General features: G+C 50.4%; 1 protein-coding gene and 2 long non-coding RNA genes across 5 annotated transcripts in view; 2 read left to right on the top strand and 1 right to left on the bottom strand.

The window, feature by feature from the left end:
* The window catches only part of TOP3B (DNA topoisomerase III beta), a 61,401-nt gene that overhangs the window by 30,656 nt on the left and 13,775 nt on the right, over nucleotides 1-16,970 (top strand). The window contains exon 1 of one of the 2 annotated variants that reach the window (XM_064466593.1): nucleotides 16,319-16,839. The exons of the other annotated variant lie outside the window; for it this stretch is intronic. Coding sequence (XP_064322663.1) covers nucleotides 16,770-16,839 — 70 coding nt within the window. The 5' untranslated portion in view covers nucleotides 16,319-16,769. Of the gene's footprint in view, nucleotides 1-16,318; nucleotides 16,840-16,970 lie in introns of those variants that run through there. 2 annotated transcript variants of the gene reach the window in all.
* LOC135315848 (uncharacterized) lies at nucleotides 10,104-15,319 on the top strand. Of its 2 annotated transcripts, none has more exons than XR_010375333.1 (2): nucleotides 10,104-10,429; nucleotides 13,506-15,319. It is a non-coding gene; the product is annotated as an uncharacterized LOC135315848 (long non-coding RNA). The 2 variants fall into 2 exon arrangements; XR_010375332.1 differs by having other exon boundaries at nucleotides 12,010-15,319.
* LOC135315850 (uncharacterized) lies at nucleotides 12,657-14,196 on the bottom strand. The gene is made up of 3 exons (XR_010375335.1): nucleotides 14,076-14,196; nucleotides 13,504-13,786; nucleotides 12,657-12,745 (listed from the first exon to the last, which is right to left on the bottom strand). It is a non-coding gene; the product is annotated as an uncharacterized LOC135315850 (long non-coding RNA).

Below are 16,970 nucleotides of genomic sequence, written 5' to 3'. Positions count from 1 at the left end.
CTACAAGCAATGATTTGTTTTCTTCCTTCCTCTTGATTAGCTCTGTAATACACTCAGATTGGAGAGCGAACTCAGTTTTGTGTCTCTCATATTATCTGTAGTGTCTCATTAGCCTTGGTACCATTATAACCCCTCTCTGAATCATCATTTGTATATGGATGTTTGACATATCAGCTGATTGTCCCATTTTCTTTCCTTTCCCATCTCTTCTGAAAAGCAATGAAGCTATTTCTGTTGATACTTGAATATCACAATTTCTCCCACTATCACTAATAGCATAATGGCATTGTGAAGAACCTTCCTGCAGCGCACTTTTGAGTGGTGTAATGCAAACAAGGGGCAGCTCAGCGAAAACATCATTAAAAGTTACCCTCTTAAAATTCATTCAGATAAGAACAGGCAAGAAGTTTGGACCAAGCCAAAGTTGTTTTTCAGGAACAAAGCATTGAATTAAATATTCCCAGAACAGTTTCAGTCAGGGCAGATTTGACATGGGAGAAGGGACCATAATGTTTATGTGCATATGGCCATAAAGTAGGCTCTAGTGCACAGAAAATAGGTGTCTCCGTGCCACTGCAGACCGCCGTGTCGCCAAACTAGTCCTGTTTTCACCATTCTCATATGGTGAATAATTTCCCTCGGGCTTATAAACATTTCTCCAGATATATGCTAAAATGGCATTTAGTGTCTCCTGCCTCTAGGTATTGGACAGTCAAAGCAGTGTTAAGCTCCCTCGGGCTTTCTCTGCTCTGTGTGATGTAGTATGAGGTTCTTGTGTTCATACTGCTTTGTTTTTGTTTTCTTGATACCCATAGTCACAACCTGGGTTTTTTTTGTTATCCTGGAGACCATTGTACAGGGAGCTGCCACTTTTTAAAAATAAAATAATTGGAAATGTTGCTACTTTTTAAAAAAAAAATGCAGGATAACAAATTCTGGTAGGTTTTTTGTACTTGGTATTCCACATCCCAAATTTTTCTAATACTTTTCTTTGCTCAGCTTCCCTGTTGCCTCATTCCATGTGGTCTCACTTGAGTCTCGCTTTAACTATGATAAGTCCTTTTGTTTTCTTATTCATCTTATCTTCACAGCCATGTTTATTTTTCCTATTTAAAGCCAGGCAAAATTTCTTAGTGGTACCCAGAACGCCAGAAAATGCTTCTCTGGAAGCATGGCTGATCTGTTACAAGGGCAGCTGCGTGCACACCCAGCGTGTGCTTTGCTGGATTGGGGCTTTTCCCTGATGCACTTTGCAATGCGTTTGAGCAATTATATTGCTCCAGCAGTGGGATGCTGAGCTGTCAGGCTCTTCTCATTCTGTGGTCTCCTGAAAAGGCCTATGATAAGGAACCGTCTTAGAAAACTACAGTTTGTTGCTCTATAAGACTAGGGAACATTGTATTTGATTGGTATCCTTGATGGACTTGAGTTTTGCAGAATTTTGTTCTTGATGTTTAAAAAGAAAAAAAAAAAATTACCTGTAATATTTAGGGCTCAGTTAGGGGCTTACTTGAGAGCAGTAGTGCTTGGTGAGGTCCGCCTGCCTGGGGTATCGCTGAAAGACCTGACGCTGCTGCAGATCTTCTGCAAAGGCACTTTGGCCCTCGTCTAGGCTCTGCCCAGTGCTGGCAGGCGGTGCCGACCCAGGAGAGCCCTGGCTGCTGCGCTGGTGCTTGGGGAGGCAATGGGCACTTCTGCTGAAAACTTACTGCCCAGCACCTGCCAGGCTTCATTTTCCTCTCTATGTCCTGACAAACAGGGCAGTGAAAGGTGGCAATGAGCTGGTCTTCCTTTGCATGGGCATGAAACCTGAAAGCAGGTGGTGCGCTTGAGTCTGTACTTTTCCAAATGGGATGGTTTTGCCTCTGCACCCCCCAGCAAGTCGCTCGTTGGGGAGATCGTTATTCTTACTTGGTTAAATAAGCATTAACATGTAACCATTACCTTGCACAGGTAGGTCAGGACTTGCACAGAAATTAGAAGGCTCCCTTCCCATCACTTGCTATATTTTAGCTTTTGGAATGGGTGAGGATTTGTTTTCCTCTCCTCAATAGTCAACGCTGTTATGATGGAGGAGCTGAAGGGCCCAATTACCCACCCTGTGATGTTGTTTGTGAAGCAATTAGAACTGACAGAGTGTGATTAAAACCAAGAAGTTATCGGTTTTTTTTTTCTTGAGGCAGGAGGGGTGACTGTTTACAGATGAATACGCACCAAATCCACAATGGGAATAATTTCCTCACCCACTATGTAATCTCCTCTACTTCATTACTGGTTGACTGTATATAGCTGTATAGTTTTTTTGCGCATGAATTAACACTTGTAGCTAATAGCAGTAAACTCACAAATGGACTATTACTTTTTATAGCCATTTAGCAGAGTCAGCCTAATGGAGCAAAACTGTTAACAGATTAAGATACATTTGACAGGGCTTCAAGCAGGAATCATAACCCAGGAGTCACGGTTTGGGATGCAAATGCAAAGCTATCTGTAGAACTAGCCTGCATCTCAGCTGGTGTCGTGATGGCAAGTGCTAAGCGACATAAAAGAAGAGTTAAGGCAATAGCTCTCTGTTGGTGAGATTTTTAGAGAGGAACCGACTTCCTTTAATGTTTGTAAAGAACCTGTCACATCTCTAGTGCTGCAGGATATAAAATGACAACAACAATAGTAATAGTAAAAACAATCATATTTGTATACTTATGGCACTGTATTTAGTTATTGTATGATTATCAGGCTACAAGAGCATCTGGTCTTCTGGGGCCGGTGTCTCTAAGCCATGGGCAGCATGTATTTGACAGTGCAGAAGCAGGGCTTGTTGTGTTGGCTGCCTGAGCATGAAACAAACTGGAGTAAGAGTGGCTGCAAGAGTTGTCAAATATGTTCAAAACAGGACTCCTTTTCTAGCAGACACCATGCTATAGCCTAATGGGGCATGGGGTTACTGGGGGCAGTACGTGGCTTCACCTCTGTTCAGTGGTGGGTGTTAGTTTTGGGGATTTTTCTCTTTTTTTTTATTTTTATTTTTTTTTAAATGAAGAAGCGGAGGAGGCTGAGCAGAGACTGCAGAGCAGCTGGATGTGCACCGGCTCCTCTGGTGCATGGGAGTTAACACACAGGAGCTGCCCACCTCAGAGCTTTCTGCCTCTCTCAGTCTGTGGCTTTCAACCCTGCCATTCTGCCTTTTCTTAGTGGTTTCATAGAGTATCTGATCTCTTTTACACCTTCAAACCCCATCTCAAAGACACTCTTTCAGTCAGCTCTAGCTCTTCCCTTGTTTGGAGCTGGCTGACGGGGCGTGTGGGTCTGACACTGGTTCGTTTTCTGCCCCACCTTCCCACAACTTGACACTGCATTTGATAAGACAGATGTGACATATGTCTTGAGGCCCCATCATAAGCTGTACCCTACCAGGGGGCTTTTCTCCAGTGCATTCTTATTACTGGAGTTTGACTATGTGCAGCATCACATCATGCACCTGCTCCTACTGAGGAGTTCAGTCCATGCCACCAGTTCCTCAATTACGATGCTAATTAGTAACTCAAAGCCCAAACTTAGAGACATTCAGGTCGTTTTTACTCCTCTTTCTCTACCTTGAACCTTTACCCCCCACTCCCAGCCTTGCTAAAACTTCATCCAACATAACGTGAAGGCTTGTTCTTCTCTTAACACTTTGTGATATTCCGCTAAGAACATCCAGTGTTACAGTTCCAGCATAATTATATTTCCCCATAGGTGTAAAATGTGTCTGCATCAATAGCTTATTAAAAGAGTGTAATAAAAAATTATGACCCTACAATTCTGCTACTAATATAACAGTTCAGAGCCAAGAAAACTCCCCGATCCTTCTTACAGATCTATTGTAACATGGTACAAGAGCAGAACACCTTAAGCCAGTTTAATCCCTTCTTTTCACCCCCTAGCAATATACGTTGGCCCAAGAGAGTAACATGAATTGAAAGTTTAATTTATTAATATGCAGTAGTGATAATGTCAAAAGAACAATATATAAAACCCACACAGAACAGGATTACACAGTACATAGGGGAAAGCCTAGAGCTAATATTTAATAAAGCAAAACACAGCCAAAAATAACTTCTCATCCAAGGAGCAAAGGAGTGAGAACTCTGCAGGTGCCGGCTGTGGTAAGCAGCCTCTGCCTTCAGAGGCGCAGCTGGACCCAACCGGCCGTCCTCTGCCGAGCCCCCTCTCTGCGGGGAGCCCACAGGTCGCGGCACTTCCCGTGAGCGCCAGCCGCTGGGGCAGTGACTGAGGCTCCCAGCTAGCACCTTGTTGTCTACCTTGAAGTCTCTCGCTGCTCCGATTTAACAGTGCCCCAAGAATCAGAGCAGCAGACACCAGTGGCGCACGCGGAGAGCAAGCCACGTCCAGTGCACAGCGAACTGCAGCAAACGGGGAGCCTCGCGGCTCAGAGCGTTTCAGGAAGTGAAGCGTGAAACCAACTGTTCACTTCAGCTAAATTATTCACTTAAGCTTGGATGATTAAACTTTCACCAGTAGCCAAAGTATCCTGCAGCCTTAGCAGGGGTACGGACACACTGACATTTCACCAGCTTTGCCATCAATGAGCGATTTGCCCTATAGTCTTAAACCAGTAACAATCCTGTGAGTGGAAAATGTTTCAGCTCCAAGGAACTGGCAGGTTTCAAACACTTCCTAGTCTGCTTTCTTGCCCTTTCCCTAAAAAGAACAACAGGGGAGGAAAGAACAAATGCGAAGGAATGGAACTCGGTACTTTCCTAGCATTACTGGGCATGCAATGTTCAGCCTCTACCCAGAGAGCAGAACTCACTCCGAGGGCAAGCTGAGAGAGGGATGAGACAGGGGGCTGATGACCCCAGGACCTGGCTGCCTGCAGATTTCCTGCTCTGCCATGCGTTCCTTGCATGGCAGGCTGAGGTCCGAGCTGGCGCATCCCTGCCCGCACACACCAGAGCAACTGCAACAGCAAATAAGTTTGGTAAAAATGTCCGACCTACCTATTGCTGTTGATTAAAGAGCTTGAGCCTGGCTGTTAGAGCTCTGTTAGCTGTTGTGTCCGCAGATTCAATCCCCCTCTGATTCCTCCTCCAGCCTTCCCCAGTTCTGAACTACCTGCTGTCCTTCCCTTTGCTGGAGTCGATTGCTCCCTTCATGGCGTAGTCTGAATTTGAAGAGGCAGGTCAGCTTGGCAAAGCTCTGCTGCTTTAAAATAACTCATCTCCTCTTGAACATCACACAAGATGCTCAGCTCTCAAACAGCAATAATCTCTAAAAGGCAGGAGGAGGCTGTGGAGGTGGGAAATGAGGGCAAACCAGGAGCCACCTCAGCGGGAAGAGGATGCGCGCCCATAGCCTGGCTCTGCTGCGCACTGTGGATCAGAGCCAAGTGCAATGGAGGAAGAAAACCAGTTGGGATTCCCTGAGAGGGGCATGGGGGAAGAGGACAGCTGTGGCAGCAGCTCTTGTACAAGTTAGCAGTCACCCCTAAAGCTTTTCTCACTGGCATTTCTCAAGTGCCGGAGCCCGGATGGGTTAACACAGGTCACAGCTGGCCTGTGCCGAGGTTTCATGTCATGCTGCCTGCTCTTATACATGGAGCTTCCGTGATTTATTTGATACTTCTTTCAAAAGCTTTACTTCTAGCTAGTTGGCTAAATCAGTGTATTTGTCGTTGTCCAGAACGGGTGGCTAGCTGCAGGCGGGGCCCCTGGCTGAGCGGAGGAGGCGCGTTTTCCTTCCTCTGCAAGGAGAGAGGGGTCGGGAAGAGCCATGTCTCTGCCCGGCCGCTGCAGCCTTTTAAGCCCTTTGTGGTACTCTCCTGCTTCCCTCCTGTGGCTGCCATTGCTCTGCATTTTCCTGTATTGTGGTAATTTTTTCGAGTTTTATTTTGACACTTGTTAAATCACTGATTACATTTTGCTCTACTCAAAGCACTGTGTGGTGTGTGCCAGGTTTTATGAGCAATAGCTTTTGCATTGGGCTGCCACTTACCCAAGGGACAATCAAGGCTCCAAGGAGGAGGTTTGCCCAGGGCTTTGCTTATAGGGTGTGGGGCAAGTCCCAGCGCTGCTGTGGGCCAACACAGGACCAAGTTGCCTTGGAAGGGCAACCATAAGTGTTGTGTTCATGGCAATACAGCTCAGAGCAGGATGAGGGGCCAGGCAGCAGAGACATGCCCAACATCAGAGCTGTGTGGAGTCCCTTGGTCTCTGAGCCCAGGGCGCTGCGAGGTGATGTGCCCAGTCCCCCCCATGGCCTCGTATGCTGGGTGAAGCAGTTGCTGGGCTGCAGAGTGGGTGTACCTGCTCCGTGGCCTCGCTGACCAGAGGAACATGAGGCTGGAGACAGGTAAGTGAGTCTCCCTGGTAGAGTGAGTCTTACATCAGTGGCTTCCCAGCTGGTTTCTGCTCTGCCATTAGGTACGGGGGGGTGGGGGATGAATCTGTTTTGCAGTTTCTGTGGTTTTAAATATCTCATTGTATGACATCAGTCAGATGTGGGGATATGATAGATGGGGTGAAAAAGAAAAGTGCCATCCTGTTCAGTACAAATGATTCTGCCCTGGGCTGAAGAGGGCAGGAGAGAATGACAGACAAGTGCTCAACCAGCAGTTGAAAGGCAAACCTGAAAAAGAGCCGAGAGGAAATAGGAGGGAGTGAATCTCTAGTAAAGGAAAAAAAGATTAAGATCTGACCTAGATACAAAGATCACTCCCAACCTGCCCCCATTTGCTCGCTCAGAAGAAGTAATGAGGAGAGCAAGACATCCCAAGGATTGCTACAAAATTCCTCCTAGATTTTGAGCCCATGTAAGGAGGCTCCGCAGGAAACACAAGGTAGCTGTGCTGCACCGTGTGCGAGCGGGTGTCTGCATGGCTGCTGGTGATGCTGAAGGCAGGGGAAAAATCTTCTTCGCTCTGTCCCCATTCCTCAGCTCCTCACACCAGGCAAAAGCCAAGAGGTGGAGGATGGTGCGTGTGGAGCAACAGGTGGGCGTTATGCTAGCCTGAAAGCGAGATGCTTTTACTCAATGCTCAGCTTAACAGCAGCATCTCAGCTCCCACCGTGTGCAGAATCTGACCTCCTCTGTTCTCTTTATGTGCTGTTCCCCTGCCCTGTGAAGGGTCAGGCTCTTGCTGTTGTCCGTCTTGAAATAAGGGTGCGTAGCTCAGCTGAACAATGTAATCTAATGACAATCTGCCAGTAGGTGATGAGTTTAAAAATATCGAGAGTTATCATGAGAAACAGCAGAAGACTAGAACTAGGAGTAATAAAATGAGGTTGAAAAAGGAAGAGTCACCTGAAAAGTCTCCTCAGAGGTCTGCTATGCTGAGGCATGGCCTCTTGGGATAAATGTGAGCCTTCCTATGAAACCATTCATAAATTATGTGAACTGTTTGCGTTTAAAAGCCTTCTAGCAGACAGCCGTCCATATCAAGTCACCTGTTAACTCTTGATATTTCCAGCTTCTTTTCTTTGCCGTTGCTAGTACCTTGATTACAAGGCTTTCTGACACTGAGTTATCCGGCCTTATCTGTGCCAGCAAGGCTTGCTCTGTGTTGAACTTATTCATAAGAAATTCAACTAAAATATTTCTTGCTCAAAATACAAGCTCTTTTACTTGGACATTGATGTCCCATGATCATATCCTGGACTTGAAGTATATTTTGAAAAGTGTTTAAAGTGACTGTTAAATTATAGTTTAATTTTTAAAAGTGACTTGGGCACCTCACTCATGGGGAACTCAGCTCATTTGGATTAGGGTCCATTTAAATTCTCGGCAAGGTTTGGATCACATATCGTTGCAGCCAGGCTTGGATCTCTGACTGCAACTGAATCCAGACCTTTGTGCTTAAACTCTCTAGTGTGAACTGTGAAGGAAGAACGCCCATGTGGACTCTGTTGATAAAACCTTCGGGTACCTGTGTGAGATGTATTTAAGTAACATTCGGGGCTTTTTGTGGAAACACATATTTGACATTTGGGTTTTACTGGTCTTCAGAGACTGGCAGTGAACACAAAAAAAACCTCAGGTGTAACATGAAAATAAATCTTTTACCTGCTGTCTTTCATAAACATGGCACACAATGGGCTTTTCCACTCCGCAATTTGAGAAAAAAATTGATTTGAACCATTTAAGTGATGAATGCTCACAAAATAAAACCTTTTTTCTGGAATGATGACCTTGGGCAGATTAGAGCAGCTAGGTAAGAAATCCAGCAAGTATTTATCAAAGGCTTCTAAGACAGTGCAAACTCTAGTGAGTTCAAAAGCAAGAGACTTTTAGTCTTCATACAACTGACAGGGTCATAACGTTTCAAGAATGCCAGGAATCCGTGTGGCTGTTCCATTAAACACCCCTGATTAGTGAATGTGCTGATAAACTTCGAGAGTCAGAGGTCAACATTGTGGAGCCGAAGGTACCCCAGGTATCTGAAAATGTCTCCAGAATTCAGGCTCCTCTTGCCCAGTTAACCCCTTCCATCACTCCACCCGTGGAGGCTCAGAAATGGAAAGGGAGTAAGTGTCTTGGACAAAATGTTTTCCAGACAATTCTGCAGAGAAGTTGAGTTATTCTGAAAACTATGGAAAAATGACCTCAGGCACCTCCCATAGAAATGTTCTCGACAGCTGGTTGTTCTTTGATTTCAGCTTGAGCTCATAGTTAATATATGCATAAAATACCGCGTTGCCACTGGCTCATCCAGCCTCTCTCCCCTCAACTTCAGGTGATAAAATGATGGCAGCAGGCTGTGCATTAAAATACCTCCAGAGCTATCAAATTGCGAACACGACTGCAGTTTCAAGCTACTCAGACAGGACCGGTCGCACCACCCTGTCACCGTGCAAAGCTCTCCGCTTTGTTCGGGTTTTGTTGCAAGAGCTACAGCTGTACTCCTGCCAAGTGCCTGTAGCAAGCAATTGGGAAATCTGTAAAAATACGGGCTGCGTGCCTGACTGTCGCTTTTGCAGGGCATTGGTTTAACTGCAGCGCAGCCAGGAGGGTCCCAGGAAGGCTGAATTATCCCAGCAGCTCCCTGGGGCGGCAGCCCATTTTTCAGGCAGTGGCCCTAACTGGCAAGCCTGCCCCCATGCAATGACATTGCTTCTGCCTCAATCTCCCAGGCAGCAGTGCAGGGCTCAGAGTTTAACCGGTCCTGCAATATATGGCTTTTCATTCCACGCTCTGATTATAAGCTGCTCGAGGTACTGAGGATTCATGTCTGCTGAGGGCCACAGCGTGACCCCATCAGTTTCTTTGAAAATCAATAGGGAAAATGTCGGCGAACGCGAAGGAAGCAGGAACAGTCAAAGTAAAGACAAGTGATGTCCTGTAATGGCTGTAATGATTCTGAAACACGCAAGGTCACAGATAATTAGGAGCCTAATTCTCCTTTGAAAGAATCTGTCAAGTTACTTTCCTACCTCAAAACCAACTGCTGATTGATGTTATTTATGGGCTAACAAATGCACTGAAGGTAGTCTGAATGGAGGCTGTACAGCCTTTGCTATCCAGGTGGAGTTAGGTAGCCACAGCTGCAAAAGACAACCCAGGTAAAGAGGTTTTCATTGTTGTAGTAAAATAGTCTTCATAGGTTGTGGTTCACAAGGGTGCCGAGGCTGCGGCAAGTGAGAGCCGCTACGCAGCAACTCTATTAAACCCTCAACAGTTTACGCCACAGACATCTCCCCGTTTGGGTGTTTTACTGTGCTGCAGTTGTTCAGAAGTGTTGTGAAGTGGGGAGAAAAGGCACAGGAATGATGGGGCTGCCTTGGGACCAGGCAAAAGCGTGCAGCGAGCCCAGGGCGGGTGGGGAGGCTGAGCAGATGCTACCATGAGCTTTACAGAGGATCCAAAATTCGGGGACTCTTTCTCAGCGCATATCACAGCTAACACTTCAGGAGGAGGACGCTGAGCTCTGTAGGCTGCATTTGGTAGGATTCTGAAGCCAGTTTGTACCAATGTAGAATACAAGGTGCCGCTCAGAGCTGCGAAGCGGGAGGGTCAGTAGCTAACACTAAATGTCAGGCTCCTTCCTCTCTACCACATTTCTACCCAATTGGTTTTGGTTTTACTTCGAATTGTAAAGAGCTGGTCTCCTGTAGGAAAGGGGTAAAAGGTTTTGTAATAAGCAGTTGGGTCGGTTGAGAGGGGCTCTTTCCCCCGGAGCCTGCGTGTGTACGGAGCTGGCGGTGAGGGAGCTATGGCGTGGGGCCAGACCCAAAGCAACCTCCAAACAGCAGAGGTGCAAGGCAAATTGGACTTCAGCACAAGCGTGGGTGTTAGCTCGAAATGCATAACGCAGAATTGACACACAGCTCAAAGGCCAGGGCCGCAGCCAGTGAGACAGCAACCCCACAACTCGCCAAGTGTTGGGATCGGGCTACGTGGCAGAAACAGCCAGGAGAAGGAATGAGCCTCTCATGTAGGTATAATTTTAAAAACACTGTAATTGTGAACTGCGTTCTGAGAGGTTTCTGGTAACAAGGTGCCTTAGGTTTTAGTTTTGTTTTTTTTTTTTTTCCCCAAAGCTCTTTCTGCAGTTTTTTTCATGGCTGCTTCAGCCTCAGCAAGGCCCTAGACTTGAGGGGAGATGGTGGCCCTTCCCAAAGAAAGAGCGGTGTAGCTACAATTGTCTGGATCATTTTAACTTCAGATATGGCGTTTTTCTCACAAAATGAGGCTGCAACAAGAAGGATAGAGCATATAAAAATATTAAGTTTTCAAAGTCCTGAATTCTGCCCCATCCTGAGTGGAGGGAGAAGTGAAATTCAGGCCATGATGAGCTTTTGGCTTGGCTCCACATGGGTTCAGCTGGCAGAGTTCTTTCAGCACTGAGGATTCAACCCAATTCAAAGCAGAAATTCCAAGTTCCAAACCCAGTAAAAACTCTGGTTCAAAAACCAGCTGAGATTTCTGCAAAGTGACAGCCAAAAATTTACCTCACCTTTAATTTATACAACTCAGACATTTAGAAAGCAAATACATCAATAATTAGGTACACAGTAAACTTTACAAGGCTGTCTGAACCTTCCCGTATGGCTACGAATGATAAATTACATATTTTCTCACATCCAGGTGGTATTTTTGGCGAAGGCGCTGTTTATGGCGTGCTGTCTTGTTATCTAGATTTGTATCATTCGAACAAGAACTTCGAAACTGCAAATACAGCCAACACCCAGTACAGACTCGGCACAGCCAGAGCCCATGTGTGTCTGTTCTGCCAGACCAGTGCTGGGTTTCTGATGGTCAACCTGAGTGTCTCCGTGGTGCAGTATTATACCGGGAGCACCCTGCGGGTGCGGGCGGGGGGACACGGAGCAGGCACGAGCAGCTCTCCGTGATCCAGCCCAGCTGGGCAGTTATCAGCCTGGTCTCAGAGCCAGCCCTGCCTAGGCCAGCGTGAGGGAGGGTGGCCAGCCGTAGCTGGTCCTCACGGTGGGAAATGAGAAGCTCCACAGTGCAGGGCAGAACAAAGCCAGTTTTCTCAGGTGAAGCTCAACCACGGCTGGGAAACTCTGTGCAGGAGTTGGGGAGCTTGCTTAGCTCTTAGGAAGCTTGCACATCGCTGTCCCTGCACCAGAGGCTTCCCTGATGGGCGATGTGAAGGAAGCTTCACCTGCCCTGGGAGCTTGGGAGGATAAACTCTCCTGAGACGTGAAGCGTGCTGAGTCTGCTGATGGTGGGTAATCTCAGGGCATGCCTACACTAAGGCGGTGAGATTGCAACTGGTGCAGATTTTTCTGCTCAGATAGGCTCCCACATGGGCTGCGCTACCCGGATCTCAGCTACTTGCTTGGAGGTGAGGACCTGATGTGGCCACAATTAGGTTGCTGCTAATTTGCAAGTAACCCCATGAAAGCAGCTGAAGTCTGTGCCTCCCCCAGCCGTACCCATGGGTCTGCAGCACAGTTACACGCACGTGGGGCCATGGGTTCCAAACGGTCACCACCACGTTGCCTTTGGGTTTCTTTCTGCCCTTTTACTTTTTTTTAATTATTGCAGACTGCATTTGGAGAGGGACTGCGTTATCCTACCTGGATCACGGGTTATTGTCGATGCCAAAACTGCGCTGGATGATACAGCAGCTGGTGCAAGACCAAACCTGAACAAAACGCACGTGTTTGGTTTCTCTTGTTCCACCCCTGTGGATCCACTCCCGTTCATGCAGATCCTTTCCGCATCTCTCCTTCAATTTCAGGTGGCCTTACAGTGAGAAGTGCTGCATATGGTAAATGTGCGCTTTAACTTCACAGCCTCTTCATTCTGATACTCCCCCCCCCTTCATTTTAGTAGGTGAGATTTGCTGCTCAGCAGTACTGTGCTAATTGGCAGATGCATGTTGGGTATGTGTGGGACTGAAGCCTGGATGTTTTCTAGCACAGAGCTTCGGTTTTCTGCGAACTTTTGCATTTTCCTTTGAACAAAAGGCTACTACTTAAGGGGAAAACAAGAGTCGAGATCCAATGATATGTCATGTGTCGTGTGTGCGTGTATGTCCCAGCAACTCATCCCATTTCACCAGTATTCACCCTCTTCTCTCCCTTCTATTATTCAAAGATTTTTATTTTAACATTTCTTATAAGGGGCACAATCACAACTTTCACTCCAGCACAAAACGCTTCAAGCGCAGTTGTTGTTCTGTATGTGGTAGAGACTGTCTCCTGCTTCCCAGCGCTGCAGTATCTGGAGCCCAGATTTGTAGGCACATTTTTGTGGCCTCTTAGTTCTTATTTTGTTTCTAAAAAAGAAAAAAAGGAAAACTATTTTAATAATTTGACCTGCATTTTCATAATTTCTAATGTCTGTGGCATCCTTCCAGATGTGTTTCTGCCTGCCTGACCCTTCTGTCAATACTTATTAATTTCATGGCAATCTTTTCAAGTGTGTTTGGAAACAAACAGGAAAAAGTTACTCTAAGGTCAAGAATGAGCCCAGGGAAATGAAGCAGGAATGATCATGCTCCCTACAATAGTTTATATTTCTGTAGCTTTTTCTATGTTGCTCTTAAAATGGGCTCTACAGGTACAGATCAGTAAAGCATCCCTGAAGGGGGAAGTTGCCACTCGAGTCCTGGAGGTGAGAGGAGGCACCGAGGCGTGAGTTACTATCTGTTGCTGGCACTACAAGGAGGTGCAGGGCTCTAACCTCTGCGTAAGTGCTTCTGCCAGAGAAGTGAGACACGGGCATCTCAGGCAGGGTGAGAGTTTTGGCTACTTAACTAAAAATCCACTGAAATGTCCTGGTGGATAAATGGTGTTGAAAAACTTGGGACTCCCCAGGCAGCAGGACCCGTGAGGTTGAAGTGTCCTCAGTGTGCAGCGTGCTTACCCAGAGCTGTAGCTTTCTTAAGCTGACAGGCTTACCAAATTAGTGTAAAACAAAATGTAGCTAATGATTTAAACCTAGAAACAAAACTCGGTTTTCTCTGAGAAAACCAGAGGAGAGGCTACTTGCTTTGGTTCTGTTTGTTTGGTTTTTATTCTGCCCCATTCTTACAGCTAGAGAGCTGTGTTCATGGCCTTCAACTCTTCAGAAGAAAAGTGAAGAAGCACCAGCCAAAGCTGGGAAAAGTAAAGGACGGAGGTGTCGGCGGTCCTGGACGAAGCCTGTGCGCTGTGGGCAACCGGTGTCTTGGCAAACATGGGCCTCTTTTCTCCGGAGTTTCTCCCAGTGGGAATGAAGAGCCTCCCAGACCCGGGTTGCTCGCCGCAGGGGTGGCACGGTCAGGCAAGATGATTTTCAGAGGTGAGAAGTGCTTCTACAGAAAGGGCTGCTGACCCTAAAACAGGAGTAACACCCAGGAGAAAAGCTCTATGAGGGGAAGTCGCAGGGGGAGCTTGGCTCTCCTGGGCTGTTGCAGCGGGCAGGAGCCGATTCCCGGGCAAAACACGACGCAACTTGGAGTAAAGTGAATTTACAATGTCCTGAGCCGCAGCCCAGTGCTGCACCGGAGGAAGCGATGGGAACAGCGTAAAGTGAGTGCGACAGCGAACTCCTGCCTCCTGCCCCGGAGACCCCCACGGCAGCGGCTGTTCGGAGGGCAGCCGGCACATGCTGCGGGCACCCACCCCAGCGAAGAGCCGTGCCAGGCCTGCGTTGCAGGGCTGCGGAGCCCCTGTCCCCAGCCCGGCTGGGTGATCTGGTCCTCGGCAGGAGTGGGACCGATGCAGCTCCACGCCAGAGGACTGGAAATGGGGCGAGGCTTTCCCAACTGCAAAGGGCTTTCCAAACCTGCCCTCTCCTGGTTGTGAGCGCTTCGAAGCTGCTGTCGTGACCTGATGTCCCAACGCGCTCTGAGGATTAGGCCAAGGAGGGCTGGTGCACATGGACTGTCCCGAAGCGGGGATTCCTTCAGGCTGTGAAAATCTTCATGTGGCCCAATGGAGCAGCCACAGGCACGTCTGTCCCGACACGGCGGTACACGGGACTCAAAGTGCCCGAGTCCCCCAGCTACGTGTTGGAGAGACCTGGCTGCGCTTCCACAGGTGAGTACAAGTCTGAATTTGCATGTGACATTGCACATTCAAAAAGAAAAGAAAGGTTGGATTTTTGTAGAGAGCTTTTACTAGAGGAAATTGAAAAATATGCATCTGACATATCTGAAGACTTGGTTTTAACTTGCATCCTGATTGTTCCAGATGTTCCCCAGATGTCAAAGGGAACCAAGCGTTGAAACAGCAGAATGCATTTGTTTTAACAAGTTCTAACTTCAGTATTGCCAAAGAATTAAAAGCCCTGGGTTTGTTTTGATTTTTCTTTCACTGGTAACTCTAATATTTATTAATTGCCTTCTAATTTAATTGATGGTGAATCAGTTCCCTTTTACTCCAGACAGCACAAGGTTGATATACATCCTGATCCCAGCTTCTCACCAGTTTCTTCTCTTTGGGTTTGTATGGTACTGAGCAGCTTCTGGAAGACAAGCGCCACGAACATCGGCAATGATCGACACATACCACGGGTAAAACCAGAGCTCCGAGCCCCTCCGACAGGCTTATAGAACTCATGGATGCGGGGCTTCCCTCTTCAGCGCCCTCCTTGACAGAAATATTTCAGGGCGTGTGGAAGAGCTGAAGGCTGCCTGAGAGGGTGGAAACGGCCCGACGTGCTGGCCGGACCCCCTCAGCAGCGCTGCGCCCCCGGGAGCGGCAGCTGGGGCACGGGGCCCGTCCGTGGCCGCGGCGCAGGACCTGGCTGGGGCGGCCCTCGCCTCCTCCCTGGTGCTTCTGCCTGGGCCTTCCCTTCCCCCTTTTCCTCTCCCTTCTTACTCTTTCCCTGTCTGCCTAAGTGAGAAATCAACACTCAACTAACATTTAATGTGCAAAAAGTGTATTTTTTTCGAGAGTCGTTCCAAAATCGGTATTATTTCCATTATCTCACCTGGGTGCGAGGCAGTCAGGTGCTTCTCACCCTCCTAGGACAAACCTCTGTGCATCGAGGGAGGTGCTGGTTGGGGAACAGACCATTCATAGTGGTCTCAGCCTACGGAACCTAGAAACCGCGCTAGGGGCTGCGCGGAGGTGTGCTGCTGGCACGGGGCAGGTCCAGTCCGTGCGCACCGGCTTCCTCGGCGAAGTTTGACCGCACCTGCTGTGCCGAGCGCCGCCCGCTGCCGGCCTGCCCTGGGGCGGCCGCTGCCCTGGCCGCCCGCTGCCTGCGGCGCGGAGCGCTGTGCCGAGCGCCGCCCGCTGCCGGCCTGCCCTGGCCGCCCGCTGCCTGCGGCGCGGAGCGCTGTGCCGAGCGCCGCCCGCTGCCTGCGGCGCGGAGCGCTGTGCCGAGCGCCGCCCGCTGCCCTGGCCGCCCGCTGCCTGCGGCGCGGAGCGCTGTGCCGAGCGCCGCCCGCTGCCCTGGCCGCCCGCTGCCTGCGGCGCGGAGCGCTGTGCCGAGCGCCGCCCCGCTGCCCTGGGGCGCGGAGCGCTGTGCCGAGCGCCGCCCCGCTGCCCTGGGGCGCGGAGCGCTGTGCCGAGCGCCGCCCCGCTGCCCTGGGGCGCGGAGCGCTGTGCCGAGCGCCGCCCCGCTGCCCTGGCCGCCCGCTGCCTGCGGCGCGGAGCGCTGTGCCGAGCGCCGCCCCCCTGCCCTGGCCGCCCGCTGCAGCCCCCGCCGCCAGCTCCCACCGCCAGCCACGGCGGTGCCCGGGAGGCGCGCGCCCCGCCCGCAGCCCCGCCGCTCCCCCGCGCCGCCAGGGGGCGCTCGACCAGGCGGCCGCCGGACGGGGCGCTCCCCGCGGAGGGGCGGGGCCGAGGCCGGGGGCGGGGCGGGGCGCGTGTGTGTCGCGCCCGCCCGTCCCGCCTCGCCGGGCGGTGCCGCCCGCGCCTTCCGGCTCCGTGACCCGGCGGCGCAAGCGCAGGCCATGGCCGGCGGCTGAGGCGCGGAGCGGAGCGGGGCGGGCGGCGCGGCTCCCCTCGGTCTCTCTTTGCCGGTAGGCCCCGGCTGCCCCGCAAGCCTCGGGCCGTAAGCGGTTCCCCGGCCGTGCGGCGCCGGGCCGCGCCGCCCCTCTCTCCCCGCGGGCTCTCGCGAAGGCCGGGCGCGGCGGCGGAGGGCGGGCGGGCGGGTGGGCCCGGGGGGCGGCAGCCCTTTCCCGGGTGCGAGGTTATTTTGCGCTGCAGTAACGGCGAGAGGCCGGAGGCGCCTTCGCGGTACGGCCGCCCCGTGCTCCCTCCGCAGGCCGAGGGCCGCCTCGCTCGCGGGCTGCGCGCCGCGGCCGCCGGGGAGCCAGGCCGTGCCGCTGGGGCCTGCGGCACCCCGCGAGTCGGCCGCTGAAGATGAAGACCGTTCTGATGGTGGCGGAGAAGCCTTCTCTGGCGCAGTCCATCGCCAAGATCCTCTCGAGAGGTAGGAAAGAAGGCGCGGGTTCAGCCCTGCTCGTGGCTCCGCCAGCGTCAGAGCCTGGGGGTGAGGGTGGGTCTCCCCGGGGGGGGGTGTGTGTGTGGGGGGGTGCGTCTCCGCGGGGTGTGTGTGTGAGG

This window comes from Phalacrocorax carbo, chromosome 15 (genome assembly GCF_963921805.1).
Source record: "Phalacrocorax carbo chromosome 15, bPhaCar2.1, whole genome shotgun sequence".
NCBI classification, from domain to species: Eukaryota; Metazoa; Chordata; class Aves; order Suliformes; family Phalacrocoracidae; genus Phalacrocorax; species Phalacrocorax carbo.
The sequence above is the reverse complement of the archived record's forward strand: the minus strand, read 5'-3'. Positions and strand labels throughout refer to the sequence as shown.